We start from the raw sequence: 27,343 nt of genomic DNA on the forward strand, positions 1-27,343 counted from the left end.
GGGCCTAGAGGCTTGGATGGAAAGCGAATGGATGAATTTCTACAACAATCCCTCCCTCCACTCTTTCTACATGTCCATTCATTAATCCAGCTGGGCGGCCATTTGTTTGTGCAAATATTCATTTAGCTGTTTGTTTGTCTGTTCACTCAGCCATGGAATTTTTTGTTTTGTTTTTTTTATGTCTCTTTTAAGAGATGTCAGTGTCTTGTGACCCAAATCTGCTGGGATTTCCATGTGAGTTGAAGAGACTGACTGCATTTATAAATAAAGGTCAAAGGTAGAAACAGGCACTAGGGACAAGGATCATGGTGACAGAAGAAGTGAGAGGAGAAATAAACCACTGGATCTGCAGAGGCTTAGATTGATTGGAATTTAGAGGGAGGGAGGAAAAATTAAATTGGGGTAAGGGAGGGAGGTGGGGGGAGGCTGGATACAGAATAGATGGAGACTGAGAGAGAGAACAGAGCAGGAGTCAGCATGATATGGGGCACGCCAGAGAATGAGATTTTTGCCCTGCGAGCACCAACTTCAAAAGCTTTTGGGGGCATGCCTCTACACAATTTTACTCTTAACATAATCCAGATTTGTGTGTGTGTGTGTGTGTGTGTGTGTCTGTGTCTGTGTCTGTGTGTGTGTGTGTGTGTTTGTGAGAGAGAATGAGGCAGTGAATGAGGATTGGGCTGAGAGAGATGTAAGAGAAACAGAGGCATCTCCGTGGCAACCCCCCACCCCTCCATTGATCCCCTTTAGAAGAGAATTAATAACTCATCACCCATTTCACAAAGTCCAACATTTATGATTGCTTTGAAAGGCGAGATATACACTGTATTAGCCTGCTTTAAATGAATTTAGAGCAGCCATTAATTCATATGCAGTGTGTGTTTTTAAGGTTGTCTCAAATGTACTTTTGCTTGTCTGTCTGGGTTTTTTTGTTTGTTTGTGTGCCTGTCTGTCTCCCATTCTTCCATCTGGATTCTTTTAATCCCATTCTCTTCCTCTAATCCATCTTTCTCCCTCTCTTCCTCCTACACTCTCTTCTCCTCTCTTTGCCCCTGCTCCCTTCTTTATCCTCCCTCTCTCTCTTTCTCTCTGCTTGCTTGATCACTGCTGTCTGCATTGAGAGGAGCTGTATCCTGAACACAGTTGTGATTCACTTGGCAGCCACTCGAGATAAACATGTTGTGGTGGACAGACGCCTGGGTCCCGGTCTGGAGGAGCAGGAAGGGGAGGACAGACTGACGTGGGTGGGCCCTTGCCCTGGTCCCAACGTCAGCATGGGCAGCAGCGAGCAACACCAGCCACTTGGCCAGATGGTCCGAAGTCGAGTTCTCGCCACTGTTCATCAAATGCACCCGCTCCCTCTGTCTTGCCTCGCCATGGCCCCCAGCATCATGTCACAGTGGAACCAGAGAAAATTAGCACCTAATTATAGGCTCCTCTCTGTGAAGAATGGTAGTGGTGCTGGTAGTGTGTGTCAGCTTGTGGAGGCTAGATGGTTGACTCACCATGGGACCATTTATGTGTGCATGAGAACACATATAAGCAAAACGCTGAACCTCCCCTCTTTCTGGTTGATTTGTGCCTCAGCAGGGTCTGCCCCCACCCCCCCACCCCCCCACCCATGGATGCCACAACAGAAACCACTTGTGTTCCATCTCTGATTCAGCAGGATTAATTACACATACAATGGAAGTTGATGCCTCTGGTTTCAATGCTCCACAGGCTCCCCTGTGTTGAGGATGGTGTAGTTAATCTTCACTGGGAACAATGGAGATGTTGTTATGGCGTATATGCTTGAGACGTGGATATAGAGAGCTTGACTATGCTGCCATCTTGTGATTGCATCTAGACAAGTACAGATGTAAATGAGCACACAGAGAGGGTATCCCGGACTATTTTCTCAATACAGTAATGTTAAATTGATGTCAATGGTAAATGTCTTATATATTTCAAGGAATAGGACAATAGTTGATTCAATATCTGAACCTATAAACCAAACTATTGAAAGCCCTTAAATCTAACGAAGTATTTGATACTGATCAGATTCTCAGCTAAGGCAATCTGTGATCAACTGAAAATATCCACAGTTGCTCAAAGGGAAGAACCAGCATTAGTCGATAAATAGCTGCATGATGAAACTATGAAAATCTAGAAAGTAAGAAATGCCTCCTGCTGAACAAGTGTCTAGTGTCTTCCAGCATTGTGAGGAATCCAATAAATTCAGTCACTTTCATCTGGAAAGTTAGCAATAAAATCTTTATTAGGTCTGCAAAGACTTACCAAAAATAGGTTAATATAACAAAAAAGTAAATTTCTCATTCCATACAAAACCATGTTGTATCACACTTTAATACTGTTTAATACTGTTGATTACTCTGACATCGCTTCACATATTACACTATTCGATTACTACACAACAGAGAGGAGAAGGGAAATTTTACTGAGCAAAACATTTAACCAATGTCACTCAAAAACTCATAATCTACACTTTCATCACTCTGAAAGTGAATCCATTCTTGTAGATGTAATTTTGGTAGTTAATACAAAACTTTGGCACAATCGATACTCTGTCATCAAGACACCAGTCATGAAGAAAACTGAAAGCAAATGTCTTTGCAGGTTTTAGTGCATGTTGAAGAGCGAGGAGCAGCAGCAAAAAGGAAGGACGGGAGTTTGGTTGATGTGTGTACGTGGTGAGAAAAAGGTGGTAGGCCAGTGGAGGAGAACCGGGCATTGGTGCAGTTTATTTTAGGGTACAGCCACTTTGTAGGGGCTCCCAGGGACATTGTCATCACCCCATTTAACGATGACGGTGTAGCTGCCCTTGTCCTTGACGGTGTAGGTGACGTTATAGAGCTTGTTACCCATGTGCTTGACGTACACCTCCTCACAGGGAGTATGTGGTCCATGCACGCCCACCATCAGCATGTTGGTACCTGGATGAGGACAGTGAGAGCGGAATTTTATGATCATGGTGTACAAAGGTTGTACAGGTGTGTGGTTGTGTAGGCTTAGATAATAAAAATGTTCACATTAACAAAGCATTAAATGACAATATGTGATGTGAAAGGGGTCGCTTGTAATGACAAACGCACAAAGAATTTTAACCTCTAGTTCTCAGCAGTGCAAAATCTTTTGCATCCATTGGCTCATTGCTGTGGTTATATAAGTAACGTTAATGGTTACTTAATGTTTGCCGTTAGTGATTAGCTGGTGAACTGATGGAGCAATTAGCACATAAATTGCCAGATATTTCCCTTAGTAGTTTGTAGAGTCCAAATAGAGATAAAAGATGAGTTAATATTAGATTTACATCTGCCAGATGGCTAGAAACATGTCCAGTTAATTCTTCATTTTCTTATTGGCTGTTGGATAGGTAAACTGGTACTGTTCACAAAGTCGTTTGTCACAAAATTTTTATAAGGTGGTAACATGTCAACGTTGCATTTACAGCTTGGTCCATTGACCCCCAAGCAACAAATAAAAAATATCAATTTCATAGTGCTTTAACTACAGCGTTTGAAGAAATTATGTTTGTGTGATTTATGGTTGTACTCTATGAATATAACATCTGTCTGTGTACTTTGTTATGTGGGTGATGATCTCACCTGCTTTGCTGCAGTCAACTGTAAAATTGTTTTTCTGTCCCACCAAAGCCTTGGACAGCCCCGTTCCACGACAAACCACCTTGCTGGCATCAGATGTCAGTTTGGTCGAGGTGGTGGAAGAAGAGGACGAGCTGTAGGCACCGCCCAACTTGGAGGTTTTGGTAACTGTTTCAACCAAGACTGAAGATGTCTCATGGAGGCTGTGTCCCCCTGACAGCCTGGTGCCTGCAGCAGAGAGAGATAGATAGAAAGTAAGGTTATCTTATGTCATCATGGCTCAGTCCAGACATTACATAACACACTAAGTATTGACAAAGATGAGAGAGGCAAAGATGCTGCTGCTCAGGGGGAGAGTTTCCCTCCTCAGAAAAGTGCAAGGAAGTGCACTAGTGCCTGAGCTCAAATTTGAAAATATTTCATGCCATTTTCAAATAAAGTGAACTTCCAGGACTCCTGAGAGTTCTTTCAAATCTTGAAAGCATTTCTATATTACATTAATATAAAGAAGGCATTTGTAGGCAGCAAGTGGAGATGGGAATTTACTCCTGTACTGCCAGAGAAAGAGTTTTATGTAAGATGTACACTGAGCAGCACGAGTGAGGATGACATAACATTTTCTTGACCTCAACACTTTCTGAGGAACATTTGTTTCATAATCAAGACACTAGATGCAAAAATGACTGTCAACCAGACCTGTCACTTTAGCTTTGAATGGGCTGCCCACGATGTGCTGTGGCCCGCCGTATTTAATGGTGATGAGATAGTTGCCAGGTGCCATGGGTGTATAGATGATTTTGTAGCCTTCGGGACACTCGCAACAATCCATCTTGACTTTGGATGGCCCGTCAATGTTGACTGATAAGGTCCCAGAGCCTGCATTACAGGTGTTGACCACAAAGTCTGAGGGTGCACCTGTTGAAAAAGGGACAGTGAAAAAATGGACAGAGATGATGAAAGGACATCTTTTGAATTCAAGTTTAAAAACAGAAATTAAACTAAAATAGTAATATTCAGTGGGGTGATATCTACCTGTGATTCCTCCCTGCAGTCCAGGGCCATGTGCAGTCACCATGCCTGGGTCCCCAATCAGCCCTGGGTCTCCCACTCTCACATTAAAGGGGCTTCCAGGAATGTGGCATCCATTGAACTTAACATCTATTGAGTGAACTCCATTCTCCCGTGGAATGAAGCGGATTGCACTTTTGTCTGAAAACATAAATAGACATGTTACTTTCTTTGAACTTTCTGAATATTGCACTGTCCTCTGAATTCCACTTTGTGCCACAAAGGTGAGGTTGGTGCATACCGCTGTCCAGCTCAGTCACATAGCATTCCTCAGAAGAGCCGGATGGGGTGTGGACTTTGGCATCTACCACACCTCGAGCCCCATTTCGCTGCACCATGAAGGAGGCTTCTTGGTTTACCTTCAAATCCTTCTCCTACAAAAGATAGAGAAACATATGAATATGTGTGTATGTGCATTGTGTGTGTGTGTGAGTGTGTGTGTGAGAGTGTGACAGAGCCTCGGGGGACACAAAGTGTGTGACTCATCATGCCTGAACGAGAATAGATTGAGCGGTTGTGTGTGAGAGGCAGAAAAGGTCAGAGTTTATTGCGAGGCGTTTAGTGTTTTTGCCCTATAGGCGGACAGCAGTCCTACCAGACATAAGAGATAGTGTGACATTTTAGATGTTGGTTTGATATTACACTACACCTTGCTTCTAGTGGTAGACAAGGACCCTGAAGTGGCATCTCACTTAACTAAAAATACATACTTTTAGTATTGTTGGCAATAGAAACTGTGAAAGCAAATAAAACAAGCCTCTGTGAAGTGGGGATGCCAATATTGTAAGATGTCACAGGTATCTTTTAAAGGGTCTTTATCTTCCACTCACTCTATTCTTTCTTTCTTTCTTTCACTCAGACAAAAATACAATTACATAGACTAACTGACACAGCCCACACATAGCACAGCTTGTGTTGCCCCACATTAGCATGGGACAGTTAATCCAGCCCTTCATCAGTGGCCAGCATCACAGTATTATAGTTCTGGGTAGTGCTCCAACACTGGTATTCAATTACGCTTCAAGGGCAAAGTGATATTAGAGGGAAATATCTACAACCGCTCATACACTATACAGTATATTGCAGTGTATTATTCAACCCTGATATTTTGTGACAGTGAATTTGTTATTTCTTAGGTAATTTTGTGCAACAAATGAATGTGGCTTTTGTCAACTCTATGTGTGTGTGTGTGTGTGTGTGTGTCTTATCTTACCTGAACGCTTGTGACAGTGAGCCTGCGGGCCTCGTCTGACAGTGTAGCAATCGGAACGATGAATGGGCTGTCAGGGATGTGCTCGTTGTTGAACTTGATTGACACCTCATAGTCACCTGGGTAAACAGACATGTTATTTCCTTTTACCATCAAATGAACTGAAGAAGTGTTGAAAAATCACTAAATTATTGAACAGATAAGAGACAAATAGACTGCAAGGACACGCTCTGCTGAAATATACAAATTAGGAAGAGGTTTTACCTGGTTCTTTCACTATGTAGGAGACCCCACAGGAACCATCCTTCCTGTCCTCAAAGGAGATTTCAGCCTTGCTTGGCCCCTCTACAGCGATGGACAGGCCACCAGCACCTGCCTCTCTGGTCCAGATACTAAATTCACCTAGGGGAGTTCAAACAAAGATTAGATTGGATGGGAAGTGGGTTTTACATAGGGTTCATCTTGAGAATCAACAATTCACAAAATATTTTATTAACTTTTATGAACTTACTTGGTGCTCCAGCCACACCTCTCTCCAGGCCCGGACCTCCTGCGCGGACCTTGTGTGCCCCTCCCTCCCCCATGGGTCCCACAGTAAACTGGAAGGGACTTCCGGGAACATGTTGGCCTCTGTACTTAACGTTGACAGTGTGTGGTCCAATTTCATGAGGGATGAAGCGCACACTGTAGGTGCTGCTTCCTCCATCCACTAGGTCAGCATCCACTGTTTTCCCACCGGGGCTGGTAACCTGAGCCGTCATGGCCTGAGAGCCACTCTCAACTGGTGAGACAGAGCAAATTATATACAATTAAGACATTTTTTCAAGACAAGTAACAGATATTGTTGATTACAAAAATGAAATACTGCAATGACATTAGGTTTTATGTGTACAGGTTTTTACAAATCAAAAGGGTTGTTCAAAGTTGGACTCTCACCCTCAGGTCTGGCAGTGATGCCAGCAAAGTTGCTGAGGCTCTCTCTACCCAGAAAGTCTCCAAAAACATCTCTGAAGGGGCTTCCGCCTCCACCGACCTGGGTGCTCTCCTCCACTCGTACCTCCCTCTTGGTCTCTCCACCACGGGTTTTGCTGATCTCTGTGCGCTCAGTGCGGGTGTATGTGTGGCTGCTGCGTGTGAATGTCCTGGTCAGCCTCTCCTGAGCAGAAACCATCTGAAACCAGTTTCCTGTAGCCAGGAAGGACAATACCAGTGAGATTACAGGGAAAATTGTTTGACCATTCTGTAACTACTTCTGTCTGGCTTCTGTACTGACCTGGGATCTTAAGATTAAGGCCACATGTGCTGCCCACTGAAGCGATCGAAGATGCCTGCCTCTTCCTGGTAATGCTCTCTTTGATCCTTCCTTCTCCAGTGACCTTCACTGTGAAAGGACTTCCTGCAGGGCACAAATGCATATTCAGTAAACATCAAGTAATTTATTTAAGACTTCAAACATTTTCCAAGCTAAAGATTCTAACCTGGGATGTGCTTTTCAGCAAACTTGATGTTAACGGTGTAACTTCCAGGTTCTGTTGGACAGTAGGTTACCCTGCATGTTCCATCTTCCATATCTTCACAGTTGATATCCACTTTGCTTGGACCCTCAATTGACAATGCAAGACCTCCATAGCCTAAAGGGAAGAGAGAAGCAGATAGAAGTTGGAAAAATATTTGTTGCTTTTTTCAACAAATCTAGCCGTAAACCATGAAACCTGTTTCTGAAGCCTACCTGCATTCCTTGTATCCACAAAGAATTCAGCCATTTCAAAAGTGCGTGCCTCCACCAGGCCTTTACCAAATGCCTTGACTCTGCTGGCCTCACCAATCTCCGACTGGCCAACCATAATTTTGAAAGGGCTGTTTGCCACGTGCACGCCATTCTTCCTCACGCTCACTTCATGCTCACCGACTTCCTTAGGGGTGAAAGAGATACCTGAGGGAAAAAAAATAACAGGGAAAAGTACATAAGAAAAAAAACCAAGCACAGAAAATTTAAATGCATTAGATGAATCCAAGGTCTTATCATTATTATTGAATTTCTGTGATTTTGTGTATGTGGCAGGTGAAATCTCACCAAGATGTCTGTTGGGCAGTCTCTTTAGCAGACAGGGCTCCTCATTGCCTGAAGGAGCTCTGATACTGGCAGTCAGGGAGCTCAGATCAGTCTCTGCAATCTTCAGGGACACGTCAGCTGCTGTACCAACATTCAGCTGGGATGTCCTGGTTATGGTGTCATCCCCTGAACACGAAAAAAAGGCGGTTTAGATGTATGTCGACCCTTAAAACCTGATTCAGGGTTTCTATGGGAGAAGTGATTGTTTTCCTCACCAGTGATCTTAGCAGTAAAGGGACTGCCAGGAATGTGCTTGTTGTCAAACTTGACAATGATGTTGTAGTCTCCAGGTGCTGTGGGCAGGTAGGACACAGTGCAGGTACCATCTTTGTTGTCTTTACAGGTGATCTCAGCCTTAGAGGGACCCTCCACTGCCAGCGATAGACCACCTGAGCAGGAGAAAAAAGTCCAAGCTTCTTACTTTTCTGCAGTTTATAAAGGTTACCTGTATTAAAACAAATCCACTGTGTCCAACTATCCCAGGAAAAAATAGGCTATTGTACCTTCTCCTGCATTCTTGGTAACCACAGTGAAAGTGGCAGCTTTGTTCACCATGCCGTAACTCAAGCCTGGACCATAAGCAGTCACCACTCCACTGTTCACAGCATCCACAAAGAACTGCAGTGGACTTCCTGTAGGAAATAATCATTTACAAACAGAAATGAGTTCAAAGTCATGTAGGGTCATTTTTAAAGAACAGTGGGTAAAATCAACAGAAAAGGGTAGACATTCTTCAGACTGCATCACTAACATCTAGGAATATATCAGATAAAGACATGTTTTTTAACACTTCCCCATCTGTATAAAGTGGTGTGTTGCTGACCTGGAATGTGGTTGCCTTCATATTTGATGTCCATCTCATGCAGGCCTCTCTCTGTGGGCTGGTATTTGATTGTGATGGTACCATCCTTATTGTCAGTAATGTGTGGGCGAGCAGTCTTGCCTGAAGGCATCCGCACCTCACCTAGAAATGACAACAGTGTGGTTAAATGTAAGTGACCCAAAAAAGAGGTTTTTGAGGTTTTGTTGAGAGGTGTATGTGTGTATGCACATGATTTTGTTTTTCTATGAGTGGTGTTTGTCGCACCTGTAATTTCTCCTTGCTGGGGCATGAAGGGGACGAGGAAGTTAACGGGACGGAAGAGAGGATCCACAGTATCGCAGGGAGCAACTGGCTCATTTGTGGCCTGTCAAAGCAGAAACATATTTTGTTCTATAGAAGTAGTTGTCACAACAAATATAACACACATAGTTAAGTACACACTTTCAACTGTAACAGTTATTTTTATACTCATCTACTCACCATCACATGGAAGGGGCTCTTAGGGATGTTCTGCCCCCCAAAGCGAATGGTAATAACATATTTCCCAGGTTCAGGGGCTGTGTAGTAAATGTCAAAGGTCCCATCGTGATTCTCCACCACATCCATGTCCACCTCCATCCCCTGTGGAGTAAGCACCTTGCAGGTCACCTTGCCTTTCCCAGCAGCTTTGGCATCCACAGTGATGACTGTATCCTCAGAGGTCTGCAGCTTCTGAAGGCTTGCTGTTAAGCACAAAGGAGGTAGAGGAAGGGCAAAGAGTAATTAGTGCTACATAAATGCATGGATTCTTGGAAGATTTTCTAGGAATATAACATGGAAATAGAAATGGTTGGCTTGGTTACTTACACATGCCATGTCCTCCAATAGATACTGGCAAGTAAAAGAGCATGACAGTGAATATACAGTATATAAATAAAAAGATACAACTACAATCTGTAATAATATTTATATTTATTAGGACCGTTTTGGTTTCCCTACCTGTGAGTCGACATTTGCTGGCATCTCCTGTTGGCAGGGACTGGATGCTGTATGGAGAATAAGGAATCTCATCTCCTCCGTATTTAATGGTGATGGTGTAGGGACCTGTTGAGTCAGGTACATAGGAAACGGTGTAGGTACCGTCCCTGTTGTCCTGGATGGTTGCATTCTTTGGCTTGCCCTCTGGGTCCTGTCAGTAGAGGAAATCATGTTATCTCAGAAAGCAACTAGTGTTTTAAATGCTGGAAATCTATGAATAACTGTAGCTTAACTGACCAGAATCTGCACAGTGAGCAGTCCCTCTCCAGCATCACGGGCATCAATAGTGAATTCAACAGGCAGGCTTGCAGACACACCTTTAGTGTCAAGACCAGGCCCACTGGCGCGCACCTTACTGGCATCATGCCCAGGCTGAGACATTACCTTGAATGGACTGTGGATGAAGGAGAGAGTAATTACTAAACCCAATCCTATTAAAGACAGGAACTGGAACGGGAATATTGTGAGCTATAGAGCACAATTTTAGTCGAGACATATCTGCACATACTGCCAGGCATGGTGGGTTTCTATATACAAAGTATACCTGTGTGGGACTTCCTGATCTGCATATTTGACAGCTACAGTATAAGGTCCGTCCTGGGCTGGGGTGTAGTGGACTGTGTGGGTTCCATCACCATTGTTCTTGACACCAACTGGCTCCACAGACCCTGGAAATAAAACATTATGGAATAAATGACACACCACCAACTACCTGATTGATCGTTTAGAGTAAGCTTTGCGCAGTTGTGCTTGTGTCGTTACCTGTAGGGCCGTAGAGTTTGACATCTAGTGGGGCCTGTCCAGCTTGTGTGCTGTCCACTGTGAAGGTTTGAGGCACATGTGCCCTCACTCCGGTGCCCAGGCCAGGACCAGAGCACTTCACCTTGCTGGGGTCCACTGGGTCCTTCACTGGTACACGGAATGGACTTCCAGGGATCGGCTGACCTCCATAGTTAATGTTGACGTCGTAGTCTCCAGGAGTAAAGGGGACATACTCCACACTGCAGCTACCATCTTTATTGTCTTTGCAGGATATTTTTGCCTCTGAGGCTCCTTCGATGGTCAGGCCCAGGCCTCCTGTGCCAGCCCCCCTGAGAAACAAGCCAAAATATTATATAGCTTGCCAACTTTAACCTGCACATACTGTATAATTGTTTGATCCAACCGTACCTGGTTTCTACAGTAAAGCAGTTGGACTTGTTGGTTATTCCTCCCTCCAGACCTGGTCCATAGGCACGGACCCGGGTTGGATCACATCCCTCCACCACTGACACTCTGAAGGGGCTCTTGGGTACAGGAACATCATCATACAGCACCTCAATCAGATGCATTCCTGCACACAAACAGATACATCAGAGCAAGGAAGTAAGGAAGTCTTCTGTCATTGCACTTGTTTTTAATTATGGGCCACACAACTTCCCTTTTAGGGAGATAAACATCTGTTTATTTATAAAAGACGCCATCTAGAGTGCAGACGCTCTGGTGAACGAACAAGACATTACATCTGTTCCCTATTCATTATTCTGTTACAACATTTTTCTGACAGAGCCTTCTCAGTAGGACTATATGCCAGATTCCCAGCTCCACTGCTATGATATTAGAGCATGTCTGGTGGTAGAGAAATGCTCTGTGATCTCTTTGCTTTGTGGTCTCTATTAATACCCCCTGTCATTCCCTCACTGTATTACTGAGCACAGGCAGCCTTCAGCACACATACCTGCCTGGTTAAGAGCTTCTGTTCCAGAACACACTATTTATAAATCAGAGCCTGTCTGCCTCTCTGCTCTCTGCCCCTCACATCATTGCTCCACTGCATCATTCTGTATTTATACCTCTCTCTCTCTCTCTCTCTCTCTCTCTCTCTCTCTCTGACTTTTCCCACTCTCCCCTCTATTCCCAAATGACACCCAACATGACTACATGTTAGTGATTTCTCTGTCTGCCTGTGTGCTCTTTCAGACAGCCTGTCTCTGTAAAAAAACTATTTTCTATTTATCTGCAGCAGGTTAGGCTTGTAAGTGTTAGAGTGTTTTGATATAGATCTCATCACTTTCATCACTTTCATTTCACCACTTAACGTCTCTCCAACCTAGGATCCTTCAAGTGCACAAATTAACAGTGTTTAATGAAGTAATGTCATCCCTTTCTCTGTGCTCATACCATCCTCGAATGCTGTGTACTCCACTCTGTAGGTGCCATCTCCCTTGTCAGTGATGTAGCTCTCTGTGTTGGTGCCGGAGGGGTTGATAATAACAATCTTTACATGATTCCCTCCAACTTTGTTGAGGGAGCGAGCATCAACAATGAAGTGAGTTGTGACTTCTCTAAGGACCCCTGGAAACAGAAAAGGCGTGAAGATGATTTGTTTGCCAAAAAGAAACATTTTGTCTTGATCTGTAAAACTGATCGTGAGCTATTCATGAACAACTTTAAATAATACAAAATAGTGCTACAACTCGTGCTTTCCGACATCCAATCACCTGTCAAATATTTTTTTAGAAATTGACTAATGAAAATGTTGACCAATGTCCATTATAATTCTCCAGAGCAAAAGGTGATGTCTTAAAATAGATTGTTTTGTCTGAAAAAATAGTTCAAACCCAAATATATTTATATTTATATTTATATTATATTATATATTTATAATCCTACCACTAGTTCATTCTGTAGATTCATTAGAAAAATGAATATAATGTGCTAACTAATCTTAATCATTTTCTTTGTCCTCTGTTCTTGTGTTACCTCTGGGCTCCACTCCTGGTCCATAGACATGTACTCCACTGGTGTCCAAAGACGGATCAACCTGCAGGACCTTTGGAAACTGGGGAATCATATGGCCACCATACTTGATGGTAATGGTGTGTGTGCCGTGGAAAGGTGGGATGTACGTAACAGAGAAGGTTCCCTCCGCAGTTTTCTGGATGTGCACTTCAGCCTTAACCCCGGTCTCAGACACAATCTCGATGGTGAGCTCAGAGTCACCTGCTTGGGTGCAGTCCACAGTGAAGGTTGCTGGTTCGCCTGCCTTGGCCCGCTCTAAACCAGGACCGCTAGCGGTCACCTTGCTGGGGTCGAAGGCTGGGCGCACTGCAGCCTTGAATGGAGAGCCTGGGATGTGCTGTTCTGCAAACAGGATGTTAATGGCATACTCTCCAGCCTCGGTGGGCAGGTAGGACACTGAGCATGTACCATCACCATTGTCCTGACACTCAATCTTTGCTTCGCAGGGACCCTCCACAGTCAGGCCAAGCCCACCTGCACCAGCTCCCTTTGTGTCAATAGTGAATGGAGCTGGTTTACCCACAATGCCTCCCTTCAGTCCTGGGCCAAAGGCTTTGACCTGTAATACAATAGCCAGGTCAGTTTGATGATACAGATAGGATTTTAGTGACTTAATAATAACCAAATTGATATGTGGAAAATGGAGTACTACATGTAGCTTTCATGAACCTTCACCTTTGAAGGGTCAGCAGGCATCACTGCTTCCACCCCAAAGGGGCTTCCCATCACCGGGTTGCCATCATAGCTGACATCAACCTTGTACTGTCCCTCCTCTGGGGGAATGTACTTCACACTGTGAATGCCTTTGCCTTTGTCTGATTCCAGCTTGCATGGGATGGGTCGGCCAGAGGGTGAGGTCATTTTCACACCTACATCACCCTGGCCACCAGCACCCTTTGTGTTAACTGTGAACTCCTGGTCCTTTCCAACTTCAACTTCTGCAAGAAACATTCACATGAAATATTTAAACTATTGCATTTTTCAGTTTTCATTTCATGCATGATTTCAGTTACAATCATTACTACAGCATTTTCCAAACAATTTTATTTGGTAAATGTAAGAGTTTAGTACAATGTTTTTAACTTACTGGTGTCTAATCCCTCCACTTTCACTTTTGCAAGATCCAGAGGTGGAGCGACTGTGATGTTGAAAGGACTCTTGGGAATGGGATCTCCTCCATGAGTCACTGAAATTGCCATGTTACCCTAAAAATACACAAGAGGAATGAATACGAATTGATTTGGGGGTGCCTTAGTGAATAATTGCTGCATCTTGTTCTAATGTTAATAGGCTTCAAACCGAGGTCTACTGTACCTGCTGAAGAGCAGTGTACTTGACAGTGTAGGAGTAATCGTGGTTATCGATGATCTCAAAGTCACGAACCGCCTCTCCCTGGCCTGATGCTGCAAAATGCACCTCAGGCTTGGCCTTGCCTGCTCCCTTTGTGTAGATGGTGAAGTGGGTTGGAGTGCCCACCTCCACTCCTGAAACACACGTCTTTTGTCAGTGCTATCAATCCTAGTGAAATCATTTTTATGACAAGTATTGATGTAGGTGTTTGTTAGAAATATAGATATATAAATTTAGTGAGAATCTCACCTGTCTTGTTGAGTCCGGGCCCCTCTGCTCTCACCTTACCGGCATCATGGGAAGGATCCACTTTGACTTTGAATGGACTGATGGGAATTTCCTGACAAAGCCAATCATAAAAAAAATAATAAATTATCAAAAACAAAAGTAAAATCATTCCAGAACTGATAACTGCTAACATAATGTATTAGCACTTGAACTGTAAATTGAATTCCTACCTGGTCAGCAAACAGCACCATGATGGTATAGCGACCTGCACCAGGAGGAGTGTACTTGACAGTGAAGGTGTCATTGTCATTCTTGATGATGTCAAAGTCGATGTCTGCCTCAGCAGGGCCAACCACTCCTGGGGCACATTTGATTCCAATACTGATGTCCCCTAATGGTGCATAGTAATGAGCATAGTTCACGAAGGTCATTCAAAAGCAGATGATCAGAATAAATAGAAGTGCTCCCATGAACTCTCTTTTAAGCACATTTTATACATTTCAAATAATTTACCACTGCTTTGGCAGCCCAAGTGCACAGATTTACTTACTTTCTGTGCTTTATATTTTTCAATATTCACATGATATAGCACTAACTGAACTCTCAAGTGTTTTTGTAACCACCCACATCATTTCCTCATACATACTCACCTTGGCCAGCCTCACTGCAGTCCACAGTGAAGTATGTTGGCTCGTTAGCCTTGAGCCCTGTCTTCTCCACTCCAGGCCCATAGACCTTGACTTTGTCTGGGTGAGAACCCTCTCCGACCAGCACCTAATTAATTCACAGTGTACTTGAGGCAGAGGCAATTTGTTGAAGTATAACTGCTGCAATCCTCATATATTGTCTGTATTTGGTGAAGTATCATTAGATTTATGTAATTCTGAAAGAGAGTAAATGTATGTGTAAATATGCAGGTGTCTTACCCTAAAGGGGCTATTGGGCACGTTGACCTCACCCCAGGTGATGATAATGGTGTGTTTAATGGGCTTGACAGGTGTGTACACACACACAAATGTGCCATCTCCCTTGTCAGTGATCTTGATGTCAATGGTGCATCCTTCAGCGTCCTTAGTGGATACAAAAGCATGTCAGCTCTGGTCTGTACTCACATGCAATATAAATGAAGTGTTCTTATGAATAAAAAATGAAGGTTTCACAAACTGGTGCTCTATATACCTGTGCATAGATCTTGAGTTGACCCTTCCCAGCCATGCGAGCATCAATGGTGAATTCAGTTGGTTTGTTCACAGTGACACCAGTTGGCTGCAGACCTGGACCATAGGCTTTCACCTACAACCACCAAATACATTGAATGTATTTTGTTAGGAATACAATCAAAACATCATAGTGCCTTATTCTTAAATGTATGATATGTAATTATTACCTTCTCAGGGAAGACGTCATTGGCTGCAGGGAGGATGTGGGCCATGAAGGGGCTGTCCTTGATGTCCTCGTCATCACAAATGACATGGATAGCATAGTCACCAGGCTCAGTGGGCCAATAGCATACATCACATGATCCATCACCCTTATCAACACATTCAATTTTAGCCTGAGATGGGCCTTCAATGGAGAAGCCTGAAAAAAGGGAGCATTGATACACTCAGATTTGAAGTAAATAAAATGTCACTTTTCATTTCCTGAGTGAATATAACTGGACCATGACTTACCCAGAATTCCAACGTCGGTGCCAATGGCCTCTACCACGAAGTCAGCAGATTTTCCAACCATTCCAGTCTTCAGACCAGGACCCCAGGCCCTCACCTTCTGAAAACCTACCTCGTCGCTCACCTCAACTTCAAAGGGGCTGCAATGACAAAGTACAAAACACACAATATTACCCACCATAAAAGTGAATTAGCATTGTTGATGACTATGTAAACACAGCAATAGGACCTTACCTGCGTGGGATGGGCTGACCTCCCCAGTTGATGCTGACTGTGTATTTGCCAGGCTTAAGGGGGTAATATTCACATTCATACACACCGTTTCCTGCATCTCGTACTTTCACTTGCTCCTCTGCTCCAGCTGAGGATTAAAAACAAGGTCAATATGGATTCTTATGAAGTCGAACAGATATTTTATGCATATGGTTTGATGCTTTATCATTTGCCTATGTGAATGCAACACTTCCAATCCATAATTCCAAAAATATAAGAGGAGGAGTGAGAAGTGCTACAGAGAAGAGAGAAATGTTTGACTCACTTGGTCCTTTGACTGAGACGTTCAGTACTCCACTGCCAGCTCCCTTGGTGAAAACTTTGAAGTCTGCAACCTCCTTTACTCTCACGCCTTTAGGCTGAAGGCCTCTGCCTGTAGCTCTACAGGCATTTGGGTTCACGGCTGAAAGGAATACAAACAAGTGTGAGTGGGAGAATATTTAGCAAAGCAAAAGGCAACTGAGAAAAGCCAGCAGTTGATAGCAATGTTAGTTAGCAGACATTAAAATATCCAATTCAAATGGGATTCCTTAAAGGTTGACAGACAGAACCTGTAAATGAGAATGGGGCTATTTGCAGCACATATAACACAAAGTACAGAATATACTAAATAGGATATTGACACGTTTGAGAGCAATGAGGGTGCATCTGACAACATTTCAGTCAATCACTCAGAAATGTTGACTGCAGGCTTTAACTGAATGCTGGCTAATGCAAATTTAGATGCAATAAAAACATGTCAACAACGCAAGCAAACACAGTGGAACAAAGTAGACAGAAGATGCAAAATGGGACTATTTGGACAACATTGCATCTCATCTTTCTGAAATTGAGCCATCAAGCTGCAGACCGCAATAATATGACGCAGGCGACCAAGCATGGCATGTAGCCCGGGCACTCCAATCTTAGAGAAAGCACAGAAAGGCATCGACTTGGCGCAGCACAGAGATGGGTTTGTAGGGATCTGTTTGCGCAAAAGGCACAGGCTCCTCCCAGCAGACCATACTAACTTGGGCGGCCAGGTTTTGGGGGGGGTGCCCCCTTTCCACCCTTCACTGCAGGAGGAGCGCGCACTGATTGAGGGACTATCTGCAGTGGGGCTCCCTTGGGAGGAGCAACTTGTGGAGCTAGAAATGACAAATGGGAAGGGTTATGGTCTGTACCTGGCAGTTGATCCCAGGGAAAATAAAGATGACTGTAGATTGTGATGGATAGGTCACCCTGACACTAACAGCACGTTAAGAAATCTGATTTGTCTGACAGTAATTTACAACACAGACAAATGGCTCACCCTCTGCAATGTTGACTGTGAAAGGGCTCTTGGGGATCTCCTGGCCAGCAAACAGCACATGGATGGTGTGAGGCCCCTCCAGCACAGGGCGATAGGTGCAACGGAAAACACTGTCACCCTTATTCTCCAGGATGAGCTCCACTGTGTCCTTTTTGCCCTGAGGATCGACGATGACCACACTGACATCACCATTACCAGCACCTGAGTTTGACACAAAACATCATCAGTTATCACAGTGAGCTGCAGTTGTAACTTTAGGCTTTTTAAGGAAATGACGGTGATTCTTTTGACTTAGTTTTAAAAAACTAAACTTCAAGCCTTTCATCAGATCACATTCCTTCAAATGTCTACATTTCAGTATGTGTAGTGGTTGAATTTCTGGCTCTTACCAGCTGTGTAGATGTCAAAGTAGGTGGGTTTGTTGGCCACATTCCCAGTAGGATCCAGACCTGGTCCTCTGGCATGGACTTTGCTGGGGTCACCCATATCCTTTGCCACATTCACTGTATAGGGGCTTTTGTCAATGTCCTGACCAGCAAACAGCACTTTGACCTGTTGGTAAAGGAAAGAGAGAGAGAATTTCAAATTTCATTTTAAAAAGAGAGTTTGCCTGTGTTCATGTGAAGACATAATGCATATCAATACATTAGCAATAATGAAGTAAAAGATGTTTAGTCTTACCTTGTGGACACCCTCAACTTTAGGAACGTAGGTGACAGTGTAGGTTCTTTTTGGGTCATTGTTGGGTTTAACTTTAGCCTGGAGAATAAGAAGGTAAAGTTAGAGAGGGTTAGATCAATGATAAGATGTTAAAGTTTAAAATTTCTAAATTTAGCTCGGTTTATATGATAGCCATCTCACATAAATATGTGATAGCCAACTCACATAAACTCAACTTCTTGTGCATTAGGTATAACTTGCCTCCTCTTTGTGTCCTTCAGGATCCTCCACGTAGACCAGGACCTCACCACTGCCAGCTTCCAGAGTCTCCACAGTGAACACAGCTGGTTGCAGCACTTTGTTGCCATGAGGCTCAATACCTGTAATGTAAATACAGAGATATGAGTTGAGATGATATATTCAGCAATGTTTAGGCTAACTTATCAGGCCACAACGTGACACACAGATAAATTATGTTAGTACGTTTTTTCTGAAATCAGATGATTGCCAGTAAGTAAATTAAGCACTGAGACATCTACATGGTACAAAGCTCCCCAAAGAGTTATGTGTGTCACTGCTCTAACATTAAATCCCAAGAACAAAATATATTATGCATTCATGCAGCTCATATGAACTGTTGTGAACCGTGCAAGTGCATTGCCACTATCAGACTACCCACCAGGTCCATAGGCTTTGGCCTTGTCTGGGAAAAGCTGTTTGGCTCTGAGAGGAGCTCCAGGTTTCAGCTTTGCCTTCGGGAATTGAGACAGGTAGGTCATCACTGAGTGTTCATCCACATCTGGGTCCACGATCTCCTCAGGTGCAATCACCTAGAGTGGAGACAGACAACCAGCATAACAAGCATTAATCATCCAGTATGTATGACGTTGTCTGAATGAACATTAATGGTTACTTTTGTGCAACTTTCTGTAACAATCATAACTATAAAAACCTCATAGACTAATGTTTAAATTGTTGTCTAAAAAAATGTATAGTTAAGTCTTCATACAACTTTCCTTTATTAAGCATAGTGCAATAGGATTTAACAAGGATTATTTATTCTCTCTACCTCTGACTCCTCTCTCCCATCCAATACTTGTTTGCCTGTCTGTCATACAGTGGCACAAAGCCATGCTCCATGCTAGTTATATTTAACCCCAGGACAGCGGGGTTAAGGATTGTTGCCCTCAATAAGCCAGCCAGTGGGATTTATCCTGAGCCAGACCTCTCTCACATCTCCTTAACACCACCACACTGGAATCCAGCCCCCAGGCCTGCAGAGCCATGACATACACCCCCGGCTATCTCACCAATGCTAAGCCTCATGGAGAATAGCTAGTACTGTGTCTTAGACAAACAAGTAAACAACCTCCATCGTGCACATTAGAATACAGAGACTGAAGACCTTACAAATGGGACTGGAAATATTGCACTCTTGCTCTGTTCACATTGTCATGCTGTTGAGCACTGGCATATTTACACCTCTGTTTCAGTGGCAGGCTCGGAAGGTGTTAAGAAATTCACACCTCCGCAAATTCAAGATCTACCAAATAAAACTCCTACACACTCACTTACTGAGAGCTACATTAAAGTAAATGGAAACATTAGAAGTGAGCTGGGTAATTAATATTTCATGACACCCTCCAGCATGATCTCCCTGGAAAAACACTGGACTCCATACACAGTCTTTCCTTTTTTCAGTTCAGTGCTGCCTCACAGGTGTATGTGTATGTAGTGGGGCATGCGTGTGTTTAAAAAATGTGTCTTGGTATTCGCTTTAAACTGCTTGGAGACGATTGGTGCTAATTGAATGTCCATCCACTGAGTGTAAACTATGTTGCCAATCAGAAAACATTTGTCCTAAAAGACCAGCTCCTCCAACCAAAGATGGCACTTTGTCATTGACATTTATCATGCATCACCCATCTTACCTGAGGCACACCCAACCAGTCGTCAGCTTGTTGCATGGCTTCTCTGGCATTTTGCACAGGCTTGTTTGGGTCCCAGTCTGCCCAGTCAGGACACAAACCTAACAGAATGCAAGCAGGACGATTAGACAATTCTTCACAGGCTAGCACAGGCTCAGTCACACTGTGGTTGCTATATTAAGTCCACTTGGGCTGTCACTACTATCTCTATAGCACCTCCAGCTACAACATTGCATGACCTTACCCACACTGCTTTGCTCCTGTGAATTCAGTATGTGTGACAATAAAGGACTCTCTTGACTCTTTTAAGGAAACAACCTCGATAGACGCTCTGACACTCTCCATGGGGCTAAAGCTAGCTTCCTCTGTGCTGCTAATGCCTAAATTGGATTAGTGTTGGCGATAGAGTGTGCCGTTCACTCAAAGGCTCATGCACACACATCACAGAATACTGTTATCTAATTAATATAGACACAGAGCATTGAGTTTACTTGCATTGGCAAGGAAGGAGTGTACAGTGACAGTACAGAAATAAAGACTTTTGCTTTTGTAGTGCTGTCAGTTGGGAGGCACTCGAGTGGGCCTTCAGGCATGTTACTTTGGGAAATCAATGCTTTTCAAAGTGATGTCAGCTTTGGAGTAAAACTGTAACCAGTACATACATACATACATAGTTGTATAAGAACATACTGGATGTACTAACAGAGATTGTATCAGCTATGTGCCTGTTATTTGGAACATTGGTTTCTCCCAAATCTGGTCGGTTTAGCTTGTCTTGCACATGTGTCCAAATTACAAGTAGGGATACTGGGTTTCAGAACAGAGCTAGTTTCATCAGTTACTCTACTGTTTTTTGCTAGCTGATGAAACAACAGAACCTTGTATGGTCAGTGTTGCAGCACAGTGTTTGAAAGATGCGTCTCCTCAGATCCACAGCTCTTATAAACACAGTTAAACATGGTGTTCTACACTCCTCTGGCTACTCCTCCACCTTTCGCTCAGTGACGCACAGCTAAGAGAGGACTTTCTGATGTTCAGTACTGGAAAGAAAAGCTTAAACCAGCCGTAACTCAAACTGTGGCCTTGTGGTCCCTGGATCTATGGCTTAGGCACCTCCCTGTGACAGATCATTCTGTATTTTGATGTGTAGCCAAGCATCCCCCTTGACACAAGAGGAGGAATGGTGCCCAAATTTGGGGGTGTTGTGTAGCAGCAAATCTATAAACACTAAAGCCGGACTTGGGCCTCAGGACCTGAAACAGTGAGAATGAAAGCTTCAGTCACTGTGGGACAGCTGCAGGGACGTCCTTTCGGCCATCCACAGCCCTATAACCCACTGACACTACCTGGTCTCCAGAGACAGATTAAACTGGTTGACGTCTGATTCTGAATCTGCATGTGGGCTTGTGTGTGTGTGTGTGGGAATTCACAGAATGTGTGAGAGGAGATTAAGGAGATGAGGAGCAAAGGAGACAAATTCTCTTGAGAAGTTGATACTGTTTCACATAAAATGACTGACACATGCTTGACCTCTACTCCCATAGCAACCAAGGAAAACTGCCATATACAGCATTGCACGTATTCTGACTCAGCACTTGCACCGCCCAGCCTGTAGACTCAGCTGATGCCGCTACAAGTTTCTTACCTGGGGCACAGTTGTCCACCAGAGCTCCCAGGGCTTTGCCATCCCTCCAGTCCCGATTGAAGTTGTTGATGGGCAGCTGGGGCACCTTGTTCTGTATCCAGCCAAGCAGACGCTGTTTGGGCGTCAGCTTCTTAGTCTCCTCGTCATCCTCATCATCCCACATGGGCATGGAGATAGAGTAGTGGAGGATGAGAGTCCAGATAAGACCCAGAATCAGCTTTAGATTTCCATCCACAATGGCTTTGCTATCTGTAGTTGGACAGTAGAGATAACAAAGTTCATGAGGATTTACAGTTTACAGAAATTCACATAATGCACCATGCCATACAGTGTTTGGAAGTAATCTGCATCTTCCAAGTGTATTTTCATAGATAACTGTTTTTGGACCCTTCTGTGGTTTGTGCAATCTACTATTGAAATTATTGAAATTATGTACATTCTTGTGCCTGATCAAGACACCCCAAAACTAAGAAATAAGAAATGATGCAAAAGTGTATCAAAATACTCCTTCTTTGCTGCACTGCAGATGACCAGGCTATTCTGAGTAGAAATATAAACAATGATGATTGACTGCTGAGGAGACAGGAATCTAATGCTCCTCACTGCTTCCCCCAAGCCCCTTTCTCCCAGACAGCTGTCTGGCTGAGGACCCCTGACAATCTGTCATGCAGTCACAATGGTACTCTGAGATAGTGACAGCTGAGGATATGTGGAAGTGGATCCCTCTCTGCATAAATATCAGTTGGATTTCAATTACCTCCAAAACTTGTAGCACCACAGTGTGATAAATCAAATAGATGGAGATTAGATTCATTGACAGCAAGCATGCAGCTCATTTCCTGAAGTTCTCAGAGGAAAAGTTTGTCAAATAAGCCATTTAAACCCGCTCTCATTTAGAAATTTAGCCATTTAAGCCAGATAACCTCTGAGGAGTGCTAGACTTTAATGTTTCATCAGCTAATCCTGTGTGTTACATTTCAGTTAATTCAGTGAGACTTTAATAGGAGAGGGACTTTATCACACTACTATTTTATTGAGACTATTTATGTTTTCATAGATCAGATGGTAACATCTGATAGGTCACCATTTGATTGACATAGGCAGCTGGCGCAAAATGGCACACTGTGGTTTTGATTCCACTGTGTCCAGCTTTAAAGGCAAATGTGTAGTTGAATAGCCATCCATCAAATGGTCTCCAGTTACACAGTGTGACACATGTGCAACTAAGCCTATGGTGACGGTTTTATTGTCACTGGGTCACTATAATGAGACTGAGATATTATCTTAAGAGGGCTAGATTGCTGCATGGAAGGAGAGGGTACTAGAACGTAAGAAACACCAGGACTTCTGTTATCACGCCCTGTTTCTGTCAAAGCAGTCTGACCTATGTGTCTCTGTGCGGCTGGGACAACTGTGCCAGACACACATTTACATATTAAGACACACTATACAGAGGACACACTGTCTGCCACCTGTGAGGTGAGATCTGTGATTGGGACCTTTGCCCTCCTGTGATCAGAAGGACCCCTGATGATTGAACTTGCCATTAAGAGTTTCCCTCAGTGTTACACACATACACACATTCAAACACAAATACTCATGTCAACTAAGACACACTCTGGCCTTCACAGTCCATCGGCCAAAGCCTCAGCCATGCCAGGAATTTCGCTCAAGTGTGTGGAAGGATCATTAGTCACCAAAACAAAAAAATACTCTGTCAAACATTTAATAACTATTCTCCTGTATGAATTATGGGGTTGTCTACAGGTGTATAATTAGGCCATAATTCTTCATCTTACCACTTCTCTGCTTTTCATATTAGGCTACTAGTTTCTCCTCAGTTATTAAAAAGTTTGTAGGCCTTCTGTTCACTCTGGTGGAGGGGAGGTGCGGTGGGGGGTTATTTAGAGATGCTGACCCCTTTCTTGTGACTCTGAGCTCAGCTATTGTAAGTAGACCAGTCCCCAGACAGCAACTTGGCTGTCAACAGAGCCCCAGCGAGTCACGCTGACCCCTGACCTGACAGAGTGTGTGTGCCTGCTTGTGTAGGTGTATACAGACGTGTGTGTGACTCCTGTCCACATGTATAAACTACATTGTTCTCATTAGCACAGCCCTAGTGAATTTCCAGCCCATAGCTTACAGAACAGTTAAAGTTGGAGTAAGCTAAACCACACTATAGAGACATTAGGACTTATTGGCCCTGACACAAATTAATGACCTCAGTAGCACCTCTGTAGAAACTTTCCAATGACCCTGGATCAATGTAGATTTCCAGAGACCTGTGAAAGCCATGTCTCACTGCTGGCTAACACCTGGGCTGATAACATACCACCAGGGCAGCTACAAAATGTATATGTGTTTGTGAAAATATGATATAAAAGTATAATAAAACCATAAAAAGTATGATATGATGTGACTATCATAGCTCAAATATTAATCATCATATATGGATGGATCAGCACACTGTCAACTATTGTAAATTAATTCTCTTATTACTTATTTAACTTGCCATCTTACAACTGAACTGTTGTAACTTACCGATTGAGACTAGCTTGATCCGTTCTCTGTCCAGGAACTCTAGTGCCACTGAAACATTTTCCAGTTTCATCTGACGGAAGTTGGGTCTGGTGTGGTACTTTCTATACATTTTCTTCTGGCTCAAAACCTCCAGGAGTGAAATGAGCTTCAGCCCATCACTAAAGTCCCTCTGCAGATCGGTGACGGTCTTGTTAACGCACTTGAGGTGCTCGTTGCACCACCTGGTGAAGGTGTTCTGCTGGATCTTCTTCCATGGGGCGTCCTCGGCCAGGTCCTTTTCCGTGGCTGGCATCTCGTCGTCCTCTTCTTCCCCAAAGTCAGTGGCCTGGTAGTACTGTGGCGGGAGCTGGTCCTCGCTGTAGTTATTGCTCATCATGGTGGCTTTTTCCGTGTCCACTTTTATACCTCGGTGACACTGATGTGTTGAATTGTGCGCTCGGCAGCGCTGAAAACTTTAGCAGGTCGATGGCAAGCGCGCTCTCGCGGAGGAAAGTTCAAACTTACAGGAGTTTGAAAAGCAGCCTGGAGATTTTTCGAAAGTACTTGCGAAGAAACCACTTATGTCAGGACAGTGATGGATTAAATTATCCGACTTACAACGTGCAAGGCAGCTGATGGTCCGCTTTTTTAATTGGCACCCTCTTGACAAGTCGTTCCTCTCTAGTATGACCCCTTGAAGGATGTCGCTGTTTGAGTTTCGTGGCAGGTGAGCTGGAGCAGCACTGTTGGAGTTGTCTTTAAGCGTGTTTGATTTGAATGCTGAGGGAGGAAAGAGATGGGTATATAAAGGACCCCGGGCCACGTCACAGCCTCTGTGATCATAGTCTATTTAGTAATCCATAAGGATAACGGGAGTCGGGGGTCGGTTTACGGGAAGGATGGGCCAGTGATTGGTCGGACCCCAGGCAGCGCAACAGTTGCGCCATGATCCTTATTTTTAGGCGCTCCTATTTGAGTGGCTGGGGGCTGGGGCTTACTGATTGTTGTGGATGTATGTCATGCTCAGGGTCCAAGTGGCTGAACAACTGAGCTAAGAAAAGAAAGTGAGAAGAGGATGGACTCCCCTCAGTCTTTACTAAATTGTCATTTTAAAGAGGATAATTGTCCAAAAAAAGTGTAATATTATTATTGTCAGACATGAGATTTTCTCTCTAAAGCCTTGGATTGAAAATATTTTAAAGGATGAGGTCATCCTGGTAAAGATGAAGCAACTGCATTACGTGTGTTTCACAGTTATCTGCCACCCATGGGTGAAATACATTTCCATGTAGACAAGCAAAGGTCAATACAAGCTCAGGACGTTTTATTGATTGATGCTTGATATTAAAGGGAAGCAGAGTGCTTAGATTTTGATGTACAGCAAGTATTTTTTCTGAACCATCAAGTAATGGCTTACTAAGCACAATGTCTTCAATTTTGTCTCTCACAGATCAGTTAATCAATTTCAATCTAAAATCAGCCTCTTTTTTAAAAAAAAGTCTTTCCAGGCCACATAAGAAAATCATTTTTCCCAGAATGAGAAAGGACAGAAATTGATTTCTTCAGTGTCATCCACAAATTTGGAAAGTGACACTTAAATTGATTTAAGATGAGTCTATTAACCATAGAAATACACTGAGCCAGTTGTCAGCGTATGCTCATAGAAAAATCAATAATCTATAAACAAAAATGAGTCAGTTGCAGTAAATATTGTGTTTGCTGCAGGTTCGGGGACTATCGAGGTGTTGTGACTCAGCAGTCAGTGACATGGCAGTGCAGCCAGCAGCTTCTTCGATGAATAGTGGGAGGTAAGAATAACTGTGACACATGCAGAAAGCATTCTCAGGATACTCTCAGTCTGGAGACAGCCAGGGGTCACACTATGTTGATCTCACACCATGAAATAAGATACTCAAAGAACTTTATCTGTTTGTTATTTTAGCCATCTCCCAATTGAACAATATGGAAAGTCTGACTTTGGTGTTGCTGGATAAATCCATACCCACTTGAATCATTTTCCAGATTATTCTCATATAATAATAGTAATTTATAAAGGGAATAAAACTTTAATAACTCTCAGTCAGTCAAACAGTCAGTATGAATAGAGGGTAATAATTAAATATTATGGAGGACAATAATTAAATATTATATTTATTGTCTCTATATAAAAAATTATCATCACAAAACTCATATTTACACATCCCGGTTGGTTAGGGTGAATTAAAATCTGTCGCAGCTTAATATCCACATAAAGATTAAGAACAAAACATTTGACTACAATGTGAATGATTTTCAACATTTAATATGTGATATTTAATATATAGTTGATATATATTATGATATGTTACCTACCATTTATAGGAAAGATAAAATATGTGTGCATAACTAAAGCAAAAGCCAAATCTCAGACGTACATCTGTCGACCTGGACACGGTTCACTCGACAATATATCCCCAGAGAACGCCCTTGTCTGCTCTCACAGTCAGCTTCACACCTTTTTTAATTACCTTTTCCCCGTTAGCCTGTCAGCCGAATATATTAAATATTTAAGAAGGGATCTGGGGGGGAATTTGCTGGACAGATAGGCCCAGGGCCAAAGGCCAGTTGATTAGGTTTCGCAGGTGATCAGAATTTGACATTTCTGCCATTTAGATGCTTCTCATTTCTTTAGCCATGACTCTGAAACTGAATGAGACAGAAACCTGATTCAGAGTCCAAAGGGAATATGTGAAGGTTCAGGAAATTAATTTAACTTCAGCTCTAGATAGAGGTTTATGCTAACTATACCCCATGACTGGTGCCTCTTAGAGCTGCACATTCAGGCTACTTTTAGATAATTAGCTGCCCTAAGAACTATACTAAATGAGTCTTGGCAATGGACTAATGAGTGTATTTGAGACACTGTCATTTACAACGTTGACACACCAGTTCCTGCCATCTGTAAAGAGCCCGTGTCTGTGAGCATATGTCACATCTCTGGAGTGAAGGTTATTAATACTCATACAACCCATGTAATGCGACGCCAGCACACAGATAGTTCTTGCTGAGGTTGTTTGTTAGTGATTTCATGAATGGGGTGATACCTTAAACCATGAGACCATGATAGCTAGCTGGTGAGGCCAACCCCCAAGAAAAGAAAGCGCTCAGACATCATGTGGGGT

General features: G+C 43.3%; 1 protein-coding gene across 2 annotated transcripts; it reads right to left on the minus strand.

Moving 5' to 3' along the window:
• Nucleotides 1-2,503: 2,503 nt before the first annotated feature.
• LOC128358494 (filamin-C-like) lies at nucleotides 2,504-24,579 on the minus strand. Of its 2 annotated transcripts, XM_053318795.1 has the most exons (46): nucleotides 24,204-24,579; nucleotides 21,663-21,911; nucleotides 20,021-20,118; nucleotides 18,769-18,919; nucleotides 18,351-18,469; nucleotides 18,111-18,188; nucleotides 17,819-17,981; nucleotides 17,430-17,630; nucleotides 16,404-16,541; nucleotides 16,100-16,226; nucleotides 15,869-16,005; nucleotides 15,583-15,776; nucleotides 15,375-15,488; nucleotides 15,122-15,265; nucleotides 14,846-14,969; nucleotides 14,426-14,586; nucleotides 14,217-14,307; nucleotides 13,932-14,101; nucleotides 13,705-13,822; nucleotides 13,293-13,555; nucleotides 12,579-13,176; nucleotides 11,997-12,170; nucleotides 11,007-11,169; nucleotides 10,599-10,927; nucleotides 10,381-10,504; nucleotides 10,074-10,230; nucleotides 9,798-9,987; nucleotides 9,662-9,689; nucleotides 9,300-9,537; nucleotides 9,084-9,183; nucleotides 8,820-8,960; nucleotides 8,500-8,628; nucleotides 8,212-8,385; nucleotides 7,958-8,122; nucleotides 7,613-7,816; nucleotides 7,362-7,514; nucleotides 7,157-7,279; nucleotides 6,820-7,068; nucleotides 6,395-6,664; nucleotides 6,148-6,285; nucleotides 5,887-6,002; nucleotides 4,915-5,047; nucleotides 4,638-4,814; nucleotides 4,302-4,520; nucleotides 3,609-3,833; nucleotides 2,504-2,936 (listed from the first exon to the last, which is right to left on the minus strand). In XM_053318795.1, exons 1-46 carry the CDS (start codon nucleotides 24,577-24,579, stop codon nucleotides 2,749-2,751), a joined length of 8,121 nt encoding a protein of 2,706 aa, XP_053174770.1. In that variant the 3' UTR covers nucleotides 2,504-2,748. The 2 variants fall into 2 exon arrangements, with proteins under 2 accessions (XP_053174770.1, XP_053174771.1); XM_053318796.1 differs by lacking the exons at nucleotides 6,820-7,068; nucleotides 9,662-9,689 and having other exon boundaries at nucleotides 6,395-6,657; nucleotides 7,153-7,279; nucleotides 9,300-9,530; nucleotides 9,781-9,987.
• Between the last annotated feature and the right edge of the window lie 2,764 nt (nucleotides 24,580-27,343).

The sequence above is a fragment of the Scomber japonicus genome, chromosome 5 (assembly GCF_027409825.1).
Source record: "Scomber japonicus isolate fScoJap1 chromosome 5, fScoJap1.pri, whole genome shotgun sequence".
Taxonomy (NCBI): Eukaryota; Metazoa; Chordata; class Actinopteri; order Scombriformes; family Scombridae; genus Scomber; species Scomber japonicus.